This window comes from Camelus bactrianus, chromosome 9, assembly GCF_048773025.1.
Source record: "Camelus bactrianus isolate YW-2024 breed Bactrian camel chromosome 9, ASM4877302v1, whole genome shotgun sequence".
NCBI classification, from domain to species: Eukaryota; Metazoa; Chordata; class Mammalia; order Artiodactyla; family Camelidae; genus Camelus; species Camelus bactrianus.
In genome coordinates, this window is record NC_133547.1 from 44,316,574 (window position 1) to 44,338,115 (window position 21,542).

Here is a 21,542-nt window from a genome sequence, read left to right on the forward strand (position 1 = left end):
AGTGTAAACCTGACTATTTTGTGGCAATTTGCTCTATGCATGTACTGGCAAATATATGTTGAGAATAATGATATTTGATATGAGACAATAATCAACCATCAAATAAAAAAAGAGCCTGTGTGTGTGTCAGTAGAGAGAAGGTTGTATATAATACACAGTTTTCAAAAGAAAGATGTTGCTGTAAAATGCTGGTTAGGAAAAGGTGTGAAATGTATATTATTGAGTGAAATTAGCAAGGTATAGAACACCGTATATCTAAATGATTCAATTTGTGAAAAATTACAAAGCTTTCACACACGCATGCCATATGACCCCGTTCATAAGAATCTTCACAAAGGATGATAAGACAACAACAACCAAAGTTTAAAGTGATTAACTTTGAATAAAGGTTAACTCTGTAATTAATTCTATGTATGGTTTGAATTTTTTTTCAATTTTTTAAAAACCAGGTTCTATTATTACTATTATAAAATTAGTAAAACTGAATATTCAAAACATGAGGTCAATTCACACCAAACTTCAGGTAGTTAAATTAAAAATTGTCATTCTTGATATTTAAGATTATTAAAATATCGGGATAATGTGCAAAAAAAAACCCAAAACACAGACGAAAGTGGAGCTTAGGTTGAAGGTGAGGACAGGGAGGAAGAGCAGAGCCCCACCCACTCAAGCTTTCTCAGGAATCTCCTATATGACACTCCAAGGGCCTTGAGCAGCAGTTTGAAGACTCCAGTTGACCTTTGAATAACGTGGGACTTCAGGGGTACCCACCCTCTATGAAGTCAACAATCCATCTATAACTTACAGTCAGCCCTTAGTATCCGCGATTCCTCTATATCCCTGGATTCAACCAACCTCAGATGACGTAGTGCTGTAATATTTGCTATTGAGAAAAAAATCTGCATATAAGTGAACCTGCCCAGTTCAGACCCATGTTGTTCAAGGGTCAGTTGGACTAGTGAATGAAAAAGAGCACAGGATCTAAAGTCAGAAGACCTGAGTTCCAATCTGGAATCAATTCATCTACTTTTAGGGGATTCAGTTTTCTCATCAGTAAAATGGAGATCTTTCCTGTCTTATATGGCATTTGTGGAGGATTAAACAAATGTATGCTAAAAGCACTCTGAAATTGCAAAGCAATTTATGGTTTCCACTTCTGAGAGCCTTGATTTGAAAAGAAGAGACCCAAATGGCAAAGAGGCATGAGATGGGCTCTGGTGCATCTTAGGTAGCATTGAGAATTCAGAAAAATCAGGAAGACGGTAGCCCTAGGCAGTGTCAAGAGGGTGGCAGTTGGAACACCAAGGCTAATAAGAAGTATGTCTCCTTATCTTTCGAAACAAACAGCAACTAAGAAACTGTTTTTGAAATCTCTCCTCAATACAATATAAAAGATGAATGAGGAGCCCAAGCCTGTCAGGTTCACTGCTATATGACTGGAGCAGCGCAGTGCCCAGGCACTTAGGAATTTCAATAAAAATCTGCTAAATGAGTTAGGAAAGAAAGTAGTAAGAGAAATTTACTGAGCCAAAGAAACAAAAATGTTTTGTTAGGGCATGTGGCTATGCCTCACGGAGGAATCCAAATGTGGTTCTTGGAGAGGAAATGTCACACCAACTATAGAATGATAGGGCAACAGGGGCACAGGCTTTAGTAATTTCAGTTCATATTCTGTGCTAGAGTTTCATTTTGGACTTCAATATTAAATGTCAAACTCCTCAAATTCACAAGCAAAACAAACATAAACTTATGAGATTTCTTGGTCTAACTTTCAAGATGTCTGTCTTTAAACTCTATTCCAATGATTAAAAAAAATTACATCAGGGACGTTGGGGGGTCTCAGTTGTAAATGTGGAGAACTGATTTACACTAAAATATTTTAAAACAATGTGCAAATTTTCTTTCAGATTTAGGTATCATACAGAATTCACACATCGCAAGCTCCCACAGAAAGTGTCACTAGTGCCAATTTTATCACTCCTACAGAAGCCACTCTAGAAGATTGCTTTTCCTAACTCGGATAATGTTTCAGGCTTCTGTATCTGAAGGCTCTAGTAGGCAGGCAACTGCTCAGTTCCAACCACATCCTCCCTGGTTAGGCATGTAGCTGCCTCTATTTTTAGAAATATTTAATGTCACTTTAACCCCCAATATCACAGGCACTACCCCTAGTTCTCTTTATGTGGCCTACAAATTGATGGCAATCTGTATTTATACTAGTTTTAAGAAGAGATTAAGCACTTTTCAGTTGAAAAGTAAATGCCTCTCCCCTCTCACCAGTAGGTTAATAAGTATTAACTATTTTGGTGCAAGTGCAAAGTTCATCGTGAATACAATGCGTCCAGACAAGAGTGATCAATTCACTGGGTCTACTTCCAGTTCACAAGTCTGAACCTTTGATGTTCCTTTTGGCACCGCAAAGGTATTTGTTATCTGTATTTCGGATGTTCCTTGAGTCCCAGTTTTCTTTTATTATGATCTAGGACCACATTGCATTGCCCAGAGTTATATTTAAAGCATTACAAAGCATACCTTTCCCATTTGGATACTGGACATTGATTCTCTCTGTGCTCTCAAGTCATGGGGCTGAATATTCTCTGAAATGTGTCCAAAGCCATTTTGCAAAATAACCACTAGCACAACCTCTTGGCCCCTTACATGTATTTATGGATACCAAATAACTCATGCAACTCTGTTGGCCTTTTCATGACCTTGAGAATTGCTTGTTATGAGAATAGAAACCTTAACAGCACAGAGATGCACAGGTCCCCTCATATTCCAAATAAAAAACATTCTTTAGCTATCTTTCATTGTTTGTCTCTCTAAAGCTTCATTTTGCCAAGCAGAACAGCAGCGATCATAAGAAAATATTCTTTCCTCCTTTCCTTTCTCAGTTACTGGGGAGTCAACTATTGGCAGAACAAAAGATCTGATGTGAAGCATAGGTGATCAACTTAAGGAGGAAATCTGTTTGATACACCACGTCCATAATTCTGTTTCTTTTTCATATACATTTTACAATCTAAAATATTTACACTCATCTCAGTAGCTAGAAACAGAATTTTGTTGCTTGAATTTGGTTTCCTTAAGCTTAATTCAAATACTAATGATCCACATCCTTGCCTTTTTAAAGAAAAAAGTGGAAAAAAATGGTTATTTTTGGTAGAATGAACCAAAGTCCTCCTAATCACAGTATTCCAGTGTTGGTGAAGAAGCCTAGGTTTGAAATCATTGTTTTATATCTCCTTAATTAGGACTGGGAAATCTGAGATACCCTTATTCAATTTCCCTACTTTGCAGATGATGAAAATATTGGCTGGAGTAGTAAAATTATAGTTGGAGCCCCTATTCTCTGGCTCCTAGATCTATGCTCTTCCAGCTCTACCAAGATTGGTAGACTGTGCAGTAATGCAAAAAAAGACCAAAAGATCCAATGGTAGTTTTTAGCACTTCATATTAATATGTGAAGAACTTGACATATAGCTATGAATCACTCCTGATGTACGTAATAAAGCAGGCTCTGACATATTTCACATTGAGATAAAATGAGGAACTCAGATCTTCCAATATTGTCCAAATGGCATATCTAAAAATATGAATTTAATATTAACTTTCAATAAAGGTACATCAGTGGAAAAAAAATTATGACTAAGCAAAGAACTTCCAGTTTTTATTTTTTTAAACATTTAACAAGAAAAACATTCAACCAAATTAAAAAAAAAGTTAGGATGGATTAATTTACAATAAAATAGCAACTTAAAATATCAGCCCTTTCATTTAGGGCCAAGGAGGCCAAAATTTCTGTTTAAACAGCAGAATTGCACAAGTGATATTTTTAAACTATATTTGATGGCACAGAAATATAAAAGTCATACAACTTCCATTGAGATCCTCCCTTCCCTCCAGAGAATTCATACGATTGCTTCTTAGGTCAGTACTCAGGCCTTTAAAAATTACCAGTTATATTTTGAAATATATCTACACTTACTCTGATAACGAGTGCTTTTAAAACAATTCTTATAAGAAACACCTTAAAATAATTTTGTGGCACATTAGATTTCTTAAACAGCAAAGATGAAAAATAATGTACAAGAATTATAGTCCCTTGTTTACAGAAACCACCCAAATAAGATACTTTCTCTAATTAGTTATCCTTGCTCCTTATAATTAATTAGCAAGAGATGAATCACAAGGAGCAGAATGCACCATTTTTTTGGTTCTTGGTTGTAGCTGCCAGCTTAAAGAGTTCATGACTGTAAATGTAAAGCAAAATATGACTATGCTCACAAATTCTGGAATGGAAAACCCAAAATCTCTCTTTAAAGTATTTCTCTATCCTTGCTTTCAAGTCAAGACAAAAAATTCACAGCAGTTTAAAGGATGATGAAAGACTAAACATGGGGCCCACCACAATACATATTGAGGGTAATTTTACCTATTATACTCCTGAAGTGAAAGCTGTAATAAGTATGATATTGTATTACCAACTAACAATCGATAGGAAGCTGTTGGAGCAAATACAGCACTCAGCAGATCCATTTACAGATAGGCATGGTAGCTTTCAGACAGAACACCTGTCTTGGTTCGTTTTCACAATCTTGAACATGCAATCCTTAAAAAACAAACAAACATAAATACGTAATTTATGACAGCTGGCCAGGCACTTAACTTGGGGAAAGAGACTTTCAGATTTTGAGGTAAATTATAATTGTTTTCAGCAATCACAAACATATTCTAAAAACTATTTTATACCACACTAACTGAAGTTATTCAGCGTTTAACTATGTTTGTCACTCCTCTGTGCCAAAATTCACACCAAAGTGTAACTTTGTAAGCTATTAAAAGAACATTTTCAAGTCTGAATTTTGGCCCCATTTAGATACTTCTGTGCTTAGAATGTATTTGAGGAAACTAAAAGACACAAACATACAAGGGTAATGGGCACAAAAGCCCAAAATGAGTTATTTTTTCCCCCTAATTTGACACTAAAGAGTCACACTGTCAGTCACATAGACAAGAGGAATGGGAAGAAGAGGAAAGGGGAGACAATGACGACAACTAAGGTGACAAGCCTCGATCTATCCTCGAGAAAATGACAGAACAATGCTCCAAGAGGAGCAGAAGCAAAACTGCGGTCTGTTTACGGTGTGGACCGTGAAAGCTCTCAGAATGAACAAGTAGGAGCACGCCTCAATGGGTTTTTTATCCTCTGGGTACAGTATGTTTCTTCTCCTCTTCTGAATTCATTTCAAGATAATGTGGAATTTGCTTAATAAATGAAAACTCATATTAGAAGAGGGAGGACCTCAGTAAGTATTTACACATTAGAAGACCAGAATAGAAAGAGACTAATGCAGAACTAGTCTTTTATCAAAAGTTATCCAAGTCCATTTTTCATTAGAATTATCAGGATATTATCTGCAAATGGAAAAGCCAAGTTTCCAAATCCTCATAACTAACAATTAATTATATTTTCCATTCCCCTCTCAAACAGCAATTTCAACCCAAAGGGTACTTTTTGTTCTGATCAAACTCATCAGCTTGTTATCTGGTATGCACAGACTAATTAATCAACATCCTGTTTTAAACCCTTCAAAGAACATTATGAATAAAGAAAATCTAAAAACTTTTGATCTGAGGCATCCTTATTCTCAAAAACATGAGAAAAAAATATCGGCTTAATTTAGTTTCCATGGGGCTAAAAACAGTCTAGATGCTTTATAAGGACTTCTAAGCTGACCCTCCTCAGGATAACAATTTTTTCCAGTAATGGTAAAGACTTTGTGCTAACTGACCTCTTCTCTCCCTGCAGGACTAACCACATGCATCTAGCAAAAGCACTAGCTGGAGTTAACGGTGCAATGAGCAAATGTGGAAGAATTTCTTTCTCTGTGATGCTAACTGGTTCACTAAAGTTTTGTAACTGTGACCCTGGTCTATTAGCACCATGCTTTACTCAACTAAAATAATTAACCAAGTCACTGCTGCTGTGGGGTGAAGGACAGAGGACGGGGTGAGAAGGGGACTGAGAGCAATTATATACATCATCAATAACCATGGTATACAGTGAAAATGTGTTTAACATATTTGGAGAATCAATGATTACAACTATTAAACTGCATCCAATTTTTACAATTTTGAACACCTGTGAATGAATCTGATACGACCCAAATTTAAATATGAATGGAAGTTCACTGAACATTAGATTATAAGCTAGAAGAAACAAATTATATACATTTCGTAGGTAGTAAACTACTAAAAACAAAAAAAAAGGGGAGGTTAGGGGAAAATTAAGTGAAATTGTTCCTAATCATTTTTAGTCTCATCTTTCTCTTGGGAGAGCCCAAAAATAGGTCTCTAGAAAACCAACTTCAAATATGTAAGAAATGACATCTGCTATCATGTCAGTATATCGTTCCCTCAAAGCCAGACAGGTCATAGACTTACCTCAGACATTCATTTTCATTTATAATCGTTTCTGAGACATCTACTCCACTGAAGTATTGTAAAGGAAGTCTACAAACCACTTCCAGGAAAAAGGCACTTCATCGTGAAAGTTAGATTTAATTACAAGAAAGTCGAGAAGACGAGGATAGACTCAAAAAGTCAGTATTCACTTTTGTATTTCTGAATACAGAGCAGATGCCAGTTTATAGAATATAGCTGATAACATTACAAACAAACCAAACAGCAACATTAACTATATTCTCAGTATAACAGTAATTTATGACATTTCTCCAAAAATCAACATAATTCCAAGTTCAACAGTAAAAAGAAAAAAAAATTGTCAGCAATTGCTACTTTAGAGCTGAAGACATTGTTTTCTAAAGAATTTCATGCTTCTACAGTTTGGTTCTCTGTTTCAGAGCATTAATTGCTTTTCAGATGAAAAACCTGGGGTGGCGGAGGTGTGTCTGTGTGTTGGGGGAGAACTCAGGGTGGAAAAATACTGGGGCTTAACAAGAGGTTCATTTCTCTGGTCAGACAACCAAGTGAGGAGGTAGTTATTCTGAGAACTTCTCAAATAAGAGAATATTATACTGATCTACTGAGAGTTGGGGAAGTAGCAGGAGCTTCTTTGTGAGACTGAAGATAGCAACAGAAATACTTCTCCTCCAGGGAAGTCCAGACCAGGGCGTCAGTGCAGCTGAAATAAAGATGGAATCTGTATAAATGACACAGAGTATCAGAGAGACAAGGTGACAAAACCAACATCAATGACCACACATTCGTTTCCAAACTTGTCCTACCTTGACAGTGGCTCTTTTCTGATGCTAGAACTTTAAAAGTATCTATAAGAAAAGAATACACACCATGTCATTATCATCTGGTTTTGATGTAGGGGTCCTTCAAGCTCCTGGTCAGTGCCAAGAATGTGGTATAACACATCTCATAAATAATGTCCTCTAATTTCTAATATTATTGGAAATGTAACACTGTCTGTAAAATAATTAAATGTTTTAAGGACAGTTTAGGCTGCAGTATTTTCAGCAAGGTTGCCATGAGGAAAGTAGTTTATTTTATAGTTACAAGGGAGCAGAAACTCTCAGGTAAACAGCAACATAGGAAACGTAACAGCAGCGCTCCTCCAAGCTGCCCCATTAACACTTGTAATTATGTCGAGACCACAAGCTCACCTCGTTACATCACCACACACGGCAACCCCATACAACCTTGAGTTCCATCATCACTGCTGTTGAGTTTTTTCATTCGGTACTGACGTATTTCTCTTACCAGTGTATAAAAGGCATCTTCAACACCCTATAAAAGAAAGAAAATGATACACCCAGCGCAACAGACACAATCCAAGTTGAAAGCTCTTGCTCTCATTTGTACTTCTTTATGTGGATTTAAAATTCCAATTATTAAATTATTAGCTCATAAAATAGGATGATTTAGGAAGAGGATACTAAATTTAGCTTTCCTATTAAATTACATGAACAGGCTGGTATACAAACGGCACATTTTGCAGAAATAACATTCAAGCAAAGGAAAATGAGTAATGTGGGACATACAGAACTACCAGATCTAAAGATTCCATTCAGGAGGGCTTATTCCTTAAACAGTGACTGATGCTGATGGAGAAAGGACTGATGTTTTAAGTATCTTTAATCAAGGGTCTTCATTTTAGAAATATTTGTGCATGTTAATGCAGAAATAAAAAAAAAGTATTAATTTCATTTTGGGTTTAAACTGAAGATTAAAAAATAGAACACTATTAAAAAAAATAGAACTCTATTGAAAAAATCAAAAACAACAAGGGGAGAGGGTATAGCTCAGTGCAGAGTGTGTGCTTAGCATGCACAAGGTCCTGGGTTCAATCCCCAGTACCTCCATTAAAAGATAAACAAACAAACAAACCTAATTATCCCCCCTAAAAACAAACAAACAAAGAAATCCAAAACAGCAAAGAATGTGGATCATAGCTCTAGCAAAGAGTCAATCCATCAAATGTTTCTGCCTTAAACCCTTGCCAAATGCTGAAAGCTGTACTATACCTGTCTGGTCTTGGCTGAGGTTTCGATGAATGGAATCCCATAACTCTTGGCCAGTTCATGGGCTTGTTTTGTGTCAACTGTCCTTGTTGGCAAATCACACTTGTTTCCTACTAGCACCATAGGTACATCATCTGAGTCTTTTACTCGTTTAATCTGTTCCCTGAAAAAGGGAATATGTTATCATAACATAAGAATAAACTTTTAGGAAGGAAAAAACAGCTAGGGCAAAAAAAGAAAATCTAGCAAATTTTATCTAGCTCTGCTAGCTTCTATTATTAAATTTCACTTTTTTCCCTACTACTTATAAAAGGCCTTGCATACTAAGGAGATTGGTTTGGACTTGATGCAGCAGCCACAGGGAGCCAAGTGCCTGTTCACCTTCTATCTTGACACACGCCCGTTATGTTCCTTGATTCTCCAAAGAGCTTGGCTGATTTTAACCGGCAACTTTAAATTTCACTCTTGATTAAGGTCTGAAGTTATAAAAAGTAAAGCTTACTCCCTCCAAATAACTTGAAGCTCCCTTGAGAGTGTCAGTATTTAATGAAAGACAGTCTGTCCACTTTTCTAGGTGGGTGGTGTCCAAACATTTTCTTTGAACAAGATGATAGCTGGAAGTCCAAGATACAAAAAACACAACTGCTCTTATTAACAGGGGACTAAAGGATCTGAAATTCCCAGCTGACAGCACTCCCTTCAATGACATGTAAGGCATACCACACAGCAGTTTGGAAACTACTGCTCCAGATTCTCTTCACTAACCCTGGACTTTTTATGATGATGGAAATATTCTCTCGCTGTGAGGTCCAACTACATCCACTAGTCATCTGAAGCTACTGAACACTTGAAAAGCCAGTTGCTACTACGGCCAGGGAATTGATTTTTAAACTTTGTTTAATTTTGATGAAATTTAAATAACCACATATGGTTTGTGGCTACCATGCTGCACAGCACTGTTCTTGACTACCCTTGGATTACATACAAAGTCATGTACTTGAAATGCATCTCACTGGCTATCTGCAGAAATGAGCCTTGGTGTGATGGCAGTAGCCTATGTGAATGAAGGGATAATATAGGACAGACTAAGAAGAAAAATGACTTCTAGAAATTTAGAGAATATTTATTAGGTGCTTGCCAAGTGCTGAGCATTTTATTACATGCTGCTATTAAATCTAGAGAGAAAATGGAAAGTAGAATAGGTTTAGGAGGGAAAAAAACCACTGAAAACCAGTAGTGGACTAATTTGCTTCTGTGAGTCGACATCTTCATGTGGATGGGGCATACGCCAGGACTCAAGGCTCTAGGCAGAACACCTGCGTAGCATTTAGTCTGTGTTAAACTCCGTTCTGAGCAATTCATATATTTATTAACTCATTTAATTTTCACAACAACTCTTGGTAGGTACTACTATCTCCATGTTACAGATATAGAAACTGAGGCACAGAGGCTCAGTGTTTCCCGCAAGTTCCATGGCTAAGAGATGATGGAGCCAAGTTTCACTCCAGGCAGAGTCTATTTTCTTAACCATTATACTATTCTGCTTAAAGAACACAAAGCTGAGAAAAAGGAGCCCTGGGTTTTTGGTCCTGGCTCTGCTATTAATAACAATCATGAGTACAAAAACCTAACAAACCACCTTCTGAACTGATTCTGTAAAATAAGAATGTTGTACTAGAATTTTTTTATGGTCCAATTGATCTTGGAAACTTTAAGGTTCTACAGAGAAAGAAAATCTTTACATTCCCGTGCCCTGCTTTCATCTTTATCTACCGTTCTTTGTTTCTTCCAACTATCTTCTCTACTACTTACTCAAGAATGTTTCTCAGAGGTGTTTTCCTTTCTGAAATTCCTTTGTGATCTCTCATAACACCTCTAGTTCTGAATCACTCCCATTAATAAGCTTCACTGATGTATTATCACGCATTCTAGCTACAGTAGATTATATAAAATAAATTCCAGTGTTAACTTTTCAGTAATAATCCCTAATTCTCAATGTCACAACCTAAAACCAATTCTTTTCATAATTAAAAAGCTGTATCTTCCCTAGTGTGGCTTCCTCATCCCCACTCCAAAACTTCGGAACACACTTAAAGATTATCCTTTCAAAAAAAACAATGCTCCTAGTACCTGTAGAGGTTAATATCTGCAAATGATTTGCTATTATTGATGGCAAATACACAAAGGAAGCCTTCGCCTGTCCTCATGTATTGGTCTCTCATGGCACTGTACTCCTCTTGTCCAGCTGTATCCAGTATGTCCAACAGACAGGTTTCACCATCTATAACCACTTGTTTTCGGTAAGAATCCTGGGGGTGTGGAGGGTGGGGGGCAGGGAGAGAGCGAGATTCCATTTTTATTAAAAAAATCACAGGGAATGCAATGCTATTGCCAAGATTAAATAAGCTCCTAACCAAGTCCATTTCTGTCTCTCTGGTTTGTCCCTCAAACTGCCAATATATAATCACAAACAGAAAGCACTTAATTTCACCCTAGGAAGAAAGCCCCAAATCCTGTATGCCTGCAGCAAGGAAAATGTGGTCACTCTGTTCCTGGAAAGATGAAGTAATTCAAAAGACAGCTCTATCTGCAGTTTGACTAAAAATTCAGTTCCTAGTGTGTATCACTAAGGTATGAACTGGACTTCTCTTATTTGAGTTTTTGATTTTTTCATTTAAAATTCTAAACATACCTCCACCAATTATAACTTGGCTCTGGATACAGTGTCTTTTGTGTTTATGACTAAATACACAAATACCTTTTATTTCACACAAAGTTTTAATACCAAAATACTCTTCTCATCATGACAGATTGTACCTTTGGGTAATATTCCTGAATCAAATTCCTAAAGGTTCCAAACAAGGCACAGTTACATCAGGAAGATACACATGCATAGATCATATTTTAAAAAATACTTTCAATTCGTCTTTAAGGCAAAAATTTTATTTGTATTTTAACATTTATGTTCTGGGAATTCCATTCAAAGAAAATAACCTCATCACACTTAGTAAAGATCTGGCTCCAGAAACAGTATGGAACATAATTTGCCAGGCCACTGAACGGCTCCTCTGTAACTCTGCTGCGGGACTGTAAAACATTTTCAAATTGACACAGAAATGACACTGCCAAAATTTCCTTGAAGCCTGAAATATGGTCAAGTGTATGACTGTTCTGAGGAAACAGCAAAATTAAAACTATAAAGATAGATTTTAGTCAAACTAACTTATGATAATAGAATACAGAGAAGTGGTTATTTCCTGGCAGGGTAGAGGGGTTTACCAACTAGAAAGGGGCATGAGAGAACTCTCCCGGGCACTGGAAATAGTTTATATTTTTATCTACATGGTAGTTACCTAAGTGTACACAAATTTAAAGTCACTGAGCTGTAGATGTAAGATTTATGTACTTTATATAAATTATTTCTCAATGAATAAAACTCTGAAAAATACTAAAATGTTCTAACTACTAATACTAAAGCTGTTAAGCTTAAAATAAAAATTTTCCAAGGACTAAACTTTTCATAATGACTATATTCAAGTTAGCTTGCATTGAACACTCAGTGGCTGGGTGTTAGGAAGTCCAGAGTGTGAACTGAAATAAAATAATCTCTAGAGTTAGACATTTCTAAATTGAGTAAGATTACAAAACTCTTCACTTAAAGGACCTTAGATGCCACCTATTAAAGCCAATCTATAACATGAACTCCCACAAAAACAACGGAATCTTTAATAAGTAATAATTATGCAGTGCTCTACCATTCACATTTAACATATTTTTCACAACATCCCCTGTGTGATAGGCAAGACAAGTTTATGGTAATTTAATGGATGAGGAAAATGAAGCTCAGCGAGATTAACTGATTTGCTATTACATAACTAAATAAACTGCAAACAGGGACTGTATTCCTAGGCACAGCTGACTCAAAATCTCACGCGCTTTCTACTCTTACCACAGTCTCAGACGCTTCAACTAGCTAAGGAACACGCATCTCTGAATCCTTTATCTCCATTCTGCTATTATTCACTTATTCTATGTCTTGTGTTTCTTAACAGAACTGTAATATGTAAAGAAACTAAATGAGTTCAACACAGAGTTTGCAACAGTTTATAAAGCTGTTAAAAATTGTAAACTTTTTAGAAAATCTTCAGCAGCTAATAAAAGGGAACTTTTCTCCACAAACAAGCTTTACTTACTGTATTAGTGAACACAATACCCCAAATAACTTTTTGCTTTCTCTCCTGATTATTCCTTTAGTTAAAGAATAGCTGAAGGGAATGGGAAAGGGAGTGGGTAACAGTGAACGGAAAGAGAGAGGTATGGTCAGCGGACTACCACTGGGCCTCACCTCTATGGTGGGATCATATTCATCTACAAAGTGGTTCTGGATTAGCTGGATTGTCAGTGCGCTTTTCCCAACACCACCTGCTCCAACCACCACCAGTTTGTACTCAGTCATTTCACACCAGCAAGAACCTGTGGGAAAGCAGCAATTAGGGTTAACTGGCGAACTTCGAAGCTTTCTGTAATCAATAGTAACTGAAACCAGAGTTTGAAATGTATCGGTTCCACACACATTCATCTCCACTTGGTTCTTAAAGTGATTCAACAGTGCAAAAACACTTGCAGGTTACTTTGGGCCTCAGAATTCTGAAGTAGCCTTCTAGTTACCCCCACCCTCGTCTATTTTTCAATAGCCCTTGGGCCCCGCCCTCAGCCTAAGGTAAAGGAACCCCCCCTTCCTAGTAATCTCGCAAATCTTCTCAGTTCTGAGGGGAAGCTTCCAGGCTGTCTCCACCTTCTTACTCCCCGGCTTGTCTCCAGAGCTCCCCCGTAGGGCTCAAAACGAAGGATACCCCCGCCCAGGGCCTTTGTCTTCGGCTCGCAGATTCCGCTCGATTCTTGGCAACAAGGAGTCATTAGTATGCTCCAAAGCCGAACGCTACACACGCCAGAACCTTACCTCAAGCTCCGCTGCCTCCGCTTCGGACAGATTAGGACTACAACCGAGAAAAATGTTGAAGACCCCGGAACCGCCATGAACAGCCCCCACCAGGGAGCGGCACTTCCGGCCCCGCCCGCTACGTAATCAGTAGGAGCCCCAGGCGCCCGAGTCCCCGCCCCGGCCACGTGGGCCTCCGACCCAGGAGTCACGCGGCAGGCCGCGCCCAGACCCGCCCCCCCTCCCCCCATACAGGACGTTTTAATAATGAAAGCACTAGGTGCTAGTGTCTCAAAAATCAGTAAAACTTTATTCGCTTCCATTCTTTCGCCATTAACAGAAAACTGGAGAAAGCAAAAATGTTATGTGTTTACAAAGATAAATGGCCTCTTTACCCAGAGAAGATCAAAACCTCAAACGACAACGAGGAAGATAAAAGCACCCTCCCCCACATCCCCTGAGCTGACCCTTGTCTTGTCATTTGACAAAGCCTTCAGTCCACTGGCCGGGGACCTGTATTTGGCCAATTCAAGATGGGGGCCAAGAAATCAGACCAATCCGTTCCCTTGATATAAAGTCGAACAGAAGCTACACCAAGGTCAAGTGCCCGTAGTTTCACAGGACACAGGAACCAGGCGGCTACTTATAAAAAAAACAAGATTCATTTCAGGCACAACTTTTTTATTTTTTTTGTTTTTGTTTTGTTTTGAAATCAGTAAAAGAAACTGGGTCCTAGAAGCTGCAGTGATCTAAGCAGCAGCAAATTTGTGCATTCGTCTTTTTTTTTTTTTAAATATGTTTAAATTATCACACTGCTGGCACATCTCATTTGCATGAAATTCTGCACCATACATACTAATTGTAGTAAAGTTACCCACCCCCATCCCAGGAAAAAAAAAAAAAAACTACTCTGGAAGATAATTTTCATTGAAATCTAACCAAACTTTGTTAAGTGGACTGTGACAAGATTATAAATGATATGAAAAATAACATTTTAACATTTGGCCATTGACTTAAGGAAATGGTTTGCCTATACAAATTTTTGTAATTTTTAATATATTCTACCCTCATATGGTCCTCAGAATTAAAGCATAATGAACAGGAAAGAAAAGGAAAAAGAATGCAACTGAGTGCTAAGGCAGAACATCTTGCCAGAAGTAATGAAGGTAGAGTATATACTAAATATCAAGTGCAGAATTTCATAGGGCCAACAAGGTAACAGTCTATATTTTTCACTTACACAGGCAAAGTGGATTTTGCAATTACCAGTTGCGTTAAATGCTCCAAATAAAGCTCCTAAAATTGATACTATAAGGCGCCACCTTAAGTTTTCCAGGCTGCAACTGTGCGTAATTTTAAAATGGTTTTCTTAAATTTATTTATTTTTTTAAACATAACACGAGGAAGGTGTTAAAACTGGTGTAATAGCTCAACAGAATAAGTATTCCAGATTTTGGGAGGGATGAAGAGGGAGATATTCAGAACCCTTCACCAGAATCCCCCCAACTTCATCATAGTGGATTAATGATGTGCTTTGTAGATATGGTTAGTCAATGACACCAGCTTGACGGATCTTTCTTTCTGCACCAAATCCCTGTGAAGAAATAAAATTGCAGTTAATGACTTGGGTGCATGACAATTATGATACCATCCACAATTCCAAAATGGATTATAAAAGCATTACTTTGTAATCTCAACCACCACCAATTGTTCTGCAGAGGAGGAAATCTGTAATAAATCCTCCTGAATTGTTACCTAAACTATGTTCAAAGTGTCAGGAACACCAAGAAATGTACCTGTCACCATAAGCAACCATTATGTTAGGGTTTATAAGCGAGGCTGAAGCTCCTTGGTAAATTAAACTCTCTGAACTATACTAAAATAGGACCTCAAGTACTACGTTGGTCTGTCAGTTGCCCCCATCCTCTCAAACCTTGTATGCCTGCCCGCTCATACCATTGAGTTATCTGGTCCCCTTGGCTGACGAAGAACCATTAGGCGAGGAGCACTGGCATCATCCAGGGTGATATTCTTCAAGCGATTGACCAACCTATCAGGTCGTGGAGCTGCAACAGCCTTGGGGCCCTCGCTGTGACAAAGTTAAGAGGTGAGAAGAAGCAATACTTGGTGGGAATAAAGTACTTGCAGAGCAATGTGTTTTCTACCTAACTACCCAAATGACTCAGTTTTAATGAGGGGGGACTCTTGCCTCACCTAGCCAACTAGCCAGCAAGACAGGACAGACAAGTTTATGTTTTTATTCCCAACTCAAGGTTTATTACTGCGTAGGAGCTGGAAGAATCATTTGGGTGAGGGTCATCTCTAGACTGGTCTACAACCAGAAAGACCAGTTTCACAGACATGTAAGAAGTGGGTATGAAAAAACCTTACAAAAGGAATGTAAAGAAATTTCCAGACTCCCCACTCCTCATGCTAACAATGTGACTGATTTAAAAAAAAAAAAAAGTACAGTGCCAGAACTGCTAAACTATAAAGTTAGAATTTTAAGCAGCATATAACCTAGAAATGGCTGAATGGAAGAAAAAGAACTAAGCAGAATCCTATAACAAGGACTATACAATCTATTTATATTTAAGATTTATTACATTCGAAGTGCCAATTAATGTTTTACTGAGTCAGATTTATGAGAGTAAAGTTTAGACAATGAAGATGAGGTCTTTTCTGGCAGAAGTATTAGGAAATAAGCAAGCAAGTGGCAGAAGAGGATTAAAAAAAGCAGTGATGGACAAGTGAAGAAATATGATAAAGCAGAGACTGCAAAAGTTAAGAGAGAGTTCAGGGAGGTTACTAACCAACAAAAACAAAAAACTTACCAGACTCGCCAAACATTACAAGCGCTGCACTTGCCAGTGCGCTGATTAAGAATCACTGAGAATTCCACCTCATCTCCTGCCTGTAGCTCAATGCCATCCTGAACTTCTTTCACATGGAAAAAGAGCTTCTTGCTATCTCCTACTTCATAGTTAATGAAGCCAAACTGAAATAAAAAAAAGACAGTAGCTAAAAAACCAGGGAAAAGAAACTCACTTTGAATGAAGCACAATGCTTAACCCTAACTAGAAGGGGATTTATAAAACATGCTGTCAGTGCTGATGCTCCACTTCAGCTGCCTAGGCTATAACAGCACATGGGTTTGCAAAACTTGTCAGAGGAGAAAGCTACCTTTGAAATCACTGCCCTTCACTCTATCTTAGCCTGAGAAACAAAAAAGGCTGCCTTGTGCCTTCATATATTGTCTAAACTAAGTTTCTGAATTAAGCAAAATCATTAGGAAGCTATTATTTGAACATATGCATCACTGTGATCCCTTCTAAAATTATTAAGCAGGGTTATGGTATTACTAGAAACAGTGTTACATTTACTGTACTGATACTGAAAAATGTCCCCTCTGAGGACTCAGAGATTTCCTTGAGATCTCAGTACCAGGAATAGTTTTGTTTGTCCTAAGGTTATTTTATGAACACTTCCACACACAGGTTCTTTCTTTTTTTGTGGTCTGCAAAAGAAGCTGAGCTAAAGTATGAAAAGCATTACAGTCTTTCTATTCTGGGAATCTCACTCCAAGCTTATTTTCCTCGTTATGTTAGTTATTAACTTTCCTTTTGCTTCTACTGCCATTTTTTTTTTCTTTCCATGTGGTTTTCTCCATGTTTTTATAAGCTGCCTAAAATCACTGAAAAGGGGGGTAAAGTACAAATGAAAACGGAATGAATGATAAGTTTCCCTTTGGCTGAAAAATTTTCAAGGTTTTGGTTATTATTTGGTGATCAACTCAAAAAGTATCAAATTCAGATCTAATCAAGTTATTACCACTTACCTGATCTTTCACACACTCCACTGTGGCCCTACGCAGGGGTGTGATGTTATAGGCCATAGTCTGTGCACTTTGGCCCAGGACACATAACTGGAACTTGACACTCTCCCCCTTTTGTAGGCAATCCCCTTTGTTGGCCATCCCAACTATGCCAAATGGATAGACTTCACCTTTCATATCCCCTGTAAGGAGAAAGAGGTACAAAGTCTAAAAGCTAGTACTTCACAACAGCCCTCTGCTGATGGTCCTAATAAATTTATAAGTAAGTTGCTAAAAATAATTATATTCCCTAAGATTTTTTTTTTCCCTGAGAACTTCTACTTTAAAGCTTCAATAAAATTCTAAATGCTAAATACTACCACAAAAACTAGCTAATGAACAGTTTTAAACCACATTTATGAAATTAAAACAAACAAAAACACCAAACCCCACTATCATTCACAATCTCATTACCTTTGAGCTTTTAAAGCACAATGAGTTGCTAATATAATACATTGGCGTATCTTCTTCCCAAGTTCACAGTATAAACCAACCAGTCAAAAAAATTTGATTCATTCCCAACTGGGCATTAAACAACAAGCCGGGCATAGGTGAAAACAATGTACATAAATTTGTTGGCATTCCGAATCTTTTCTTTGTTCTGATTGTGGCTCTCTCAAACCAAGAGGCACCTTTCTTCTCGATCAGGGCTCATTAAACTTTTTCTTAAAGGACCAGACAGGAAATATTTCAGTCTTATAGGATCCTGTCTGTCACAACTACTCAACTTTGCTATTGCAGTGAGAAAGCAATCAAAGACAGTTTGTAAATGAATGGTTGTGGCTGTATTTCAAGAAAACTATTTATAAAAACAAGCCATCATATTTGCAGAGCTCTACCCTAGAGTAGTAAGTTGGCTGGAGATCAGTGTAGGCTATGGATAAAAACTGGACCAAAGAGTTCAACTGCTTATCAGTTCACCTGGATGGTGAATTCACTGAATCAACAAAGGTGGAAAAGAGAGAAACACCAGCTGGAAGAGGAAGCTTCAAAACTGAGAATTCTTTTAACCATACATTCTCTTGAGGATTATAGGGGTAAGTGAAGATTTTCTTTTCAAACATACAGGAACTAAAAAACTTTGAGGAGATACTTCCAAGTCATGCAGAAGGATTAGAGGTGTAGTGGGATTAGTAGTAACCATCACTTATTAAACACTTACACTGATTCATATTTAATCTTTACAGAACCTTCTGAGGTTGAAGATACTCTCATCTTAAAGATGAAGAACTGGGCCAGGAAAGATTTAATTAATTTGCCTAAGGGTATACAGCTAGGAAATGGAAGAGCTGGCGCTCAGATCCAGGTCTGCCCAGCTCCCAAATCCATAATCTTATATTGAGTTATAGTTAATATTTCTAAATAAAAGAGCCATTCTCACCACCAAGTGAGAATAGGCTTAAAGATTTCAGGAAAGTTTCCTTTTCCACAAAATCCTTGCTTTGGACTATATCCTATGGCCAGTGTTGAAGAATAAGTGGATTGGGGGTTGGGAATGCAAAAGTAAGGAAATGTGGCATGATAGGAGGAAAAACATAACTTTAATTTTATCTCATGAGTTTAAGTTAGTTGCCCATACTCTCTCTCACAGCCCCTTATAAGGGTATGGTGTCACCATGGCATCAGTTTATCAATTCATATTTGGAGGTGTTATGTGTATGAGGATACTGGTTCTATGAAAAACAGAAATTCGAAAGAACCTCATGTGATACAGGAACATGTTTATCAAGGCTCATTTCCTTCTCCCAAATGACCTGACCTTCCCCACTTTATATTCTCCTATGACTTCCAGAATGCACAAGATTTATTCTCTTTGTGAGTCAACCTATCATCTTTGGTTGGAATTTCAAACTCTCTCATCAACCCTATCATTATGGTAATTCTGCTATACTAATTATCCAGTGTTCCTTACTACTATTTCTACTGCAAACTTACTTTATGCACAAAGTTGGTCTTTCTGGACTTAACTGTTTGGGGTAAAGGATGGCATCAGAACTCAGGGAGTTAAAGATGGTGAGAAAAAGACAAAATGAGAACACTGGGATCCCTGACCTGAAGACAAGTAGTAGGATCCCCATGGAACCCTAGCTATTAAGTGATAGATATAGTAAACTTTAACAGGAGGCAAAAATATGGAATTCAATGGTTACTAGGAAATTCAGTTAATACTGATGTAAACAGCCAGTTAATAATAGAGGAAAACTATAAAGCTGCACTAAACCCAACCAACTGTGAATATCTCATATCAAACATCAAATGCACATTTTTAGTCTTCAGATTTTGTTCTCAGTCTGCTTCATTATAATTCAATGTTAGCTGCTAACATATCAGTCATATGCTCACACAACAGCCATTTGCTCACAACATAAACACAGCCTGATCTCATTTATAAAGGATATAAAAACAAAAACCAAGCATGGTGGGAAAAAGTCACTTTTCCTTAATTCAGTTTTTAAGCTATCTGAGAACTGCAACATCACCGTATTTTTAAATCATCCAAGTGCTCATCTGAAAGTAAAGCCAATTTCAAACTATCTGATAGGGATGCTCCTACCTTCCTCCACGATCTCGATCATTCCTTGGTACTCAGTCTGTGTTGGATCAACACTTCTCAAGGGGCGAATGACTTTACCAGAGTAGATGGTGGGATCAGCTTCCTCAGTAATGCCATTCACTACAAAACAAAAGCACATATACCTCTCCCTCAACATTTTTTATTTAAGCCCTATTCCACAGGCCAAAAAAAAAAAAAAAAAAGCAAAAATCATCAGAACAAATGTTAACAGAAGGTTGGCTAGTTGCCCACGAGTCTTGAAATACTTCTAAACTACTATTAAAGTTGCTTAAGGAATTAATAGTATCCATATTTAAACATGTTTTACTCTCTTACCTTCCCCAGGTGACCAAGCATCACTTCAGTGAGATCTTCCCAGGTCTCTAAAAATACTGGCAACCCCAATACTTGTATACTTCCCTAATTTACTTTACCTTAATATTTTTCTAAACATGGTACATACAATATTTTACTCATTTTCTTTGCTGATTTGGCTTATTTCTTCACTGCTGTACCCCAGTATCTAAAATGTAGCATGCACTTACGTATTTACTAAACTGAATGAACATTCTTGGCTCCCATTTCTCTAGAATAACACCAAGAAAAAAGTGTCATTTGGGGAGTTTAGGTGAAAGCCAAAAGTAAGTTGCACGTCTTATATGAAAGTTGGAGATCCTAAATAGCAACAATTTTCTTAAGTTCCCATTATTTTTCACATTTAGGCTTAATTTTCTCCAAAACAGTCTTCTAGAGGCATGTCTCCCTCCCCAATCCCATGGAGATTTATTTGCTTGGGGTTATTTTTGAAAAACAGACACTGAATTGAAAATAAACTCACAGCAAATAACCTACAGTATCTAGAACAGTGGTTCTCAAAACTTCAGTGTTCATCAGACCACCCAAAGTTTTGGTAGGTTTAGGGTGTGGTGAGAGATCTTGTATTTCTAACAATCTGTGATGCTGCTGCAACTGGAGATCACACCTGGCGAAACAATGATCTAGAACAACAGGGTTTTGCTCCATCTCTCACTCTATCCCTCACCGTCTACCCAAAGGAGAGGCTGAATAATCAGAAGTCACAGTGCATTACCTGAGTGTGTTTTGTTCACTTTTTCTGCACTGACTTTGTTGCCTTTGCCTTTGGACAGGCTGTACTCGACCATGTCCCCCAGTTCCAGGCTATCAATATCACCAGAGAACTCACTGTAGGGGAGAGGAAAAAATGACATTTGAATAACCATTTACCAAAAACATCAACAGTAGCAAGGAGCTTTCATTTCTTCTACTATGATATTCATGGTGTGCTTACTTAAGCTGGATACTGTTTAAAGCACTGGTTCAGAATCTTCAGAAACATGCTATGAGGAGGCACCACTATCCCCAGCTTCAACATAGTGAAACTACGATGACAGGAGGTTATTTTTATTTGATAAAAGTATCACAGATACAAAGTGGCAGAGCCTGGATTCAAACTGAAACTGTATGGTTCTAAGAGCCCATGCCCTTAACCACTTTGCTATCTATAACACCAAATCAGAAGCACAACCCTCTGGTAGCAACATATAAAACACTACTCTTTTACTGAAGCAGAAAGGCTCCTATCCAATGTTCAAAGCAGGTACAGGTCTTCTTGTATCTTTTGACCACGTGTTCTCTATATAGAGGTGGATGATTAACTTT

The 21,542-nt window shown here is 37.6% G+C and overlaps 2 protein-coding genes across 4 annotated transcripts in view; both read right to left on the reverse strand.

Annotated features, from left to right (window-relative positions):
- Positions 1-3,657: 3,657 nt before the first annotated feature.
- NRAS (NRAS proto-oncogene, GTPase) lies at positions 3,658-13,594 on the reverse strand. Its single transcript, XM_010968317.3, has 7 exons — positions 13,456-13,594; positions 12,841-12,968; positions 10,626-10,804; positions 8,499-8,658; positions 7,638-7,761; positions 7,251-7,292; positions 3,658-7,147 (listed from the first exon to the last, which is right to left on the reverse strand). Exons 2-5 carry the CDS (start codon positions 12,949-12,951, stop codon positions 7,642-7,644), a joined length of 570 nt encoding a protein of 189 aa, XP_010966619.1. The 5' UTR covers positions 12,952-12,968; positions 13,456-13,594; the 3' UTR covers positions 3,658-7,147; positions 7,251-7,292; positions 7,638-7,641.
- Positions 13,595-13,718: 124 nt separating this feature from the next.
- CSDE1 (cold shock domain containing E1) overlaps positions 13,719-21,542 on the reverse strand; it is a 35,386-nt gene continuing 27,562 nt past the window's right edge. For all 3 annotated transcript variants that reach the window (XM_010968344.3, XM_010968335.3, XM_010968327.3), the window contains 6 exons: positions 20,953-21,065; positions 19,863-19,982; positions 17,273-17,451; positions 16,269-16,432; positions 15,391-15,523; positions 13,719-15,028 (listed from right to left, as the gene is read on the reverse strand). In XM_010968344.3, the coding sequence (XP_010966646.2) occupies positions 14,981-15,028; positions 15,391-15,523; positions 16,269-16,432; positions 17,273-17,451; positions 19,863-19,982; positions 20,953-21,065 (757 nt within the window). In that variant the 3' untranslated portion in view covers positions 13,719-14,980. The remainder of the gene's footprint in view (positions 15,029-15,390; positions 15,524-16,268; positions 16,433-17,272; positions 17,452-19,862; positions 19,983-20,952; positions 21,066-21,542) is intronic.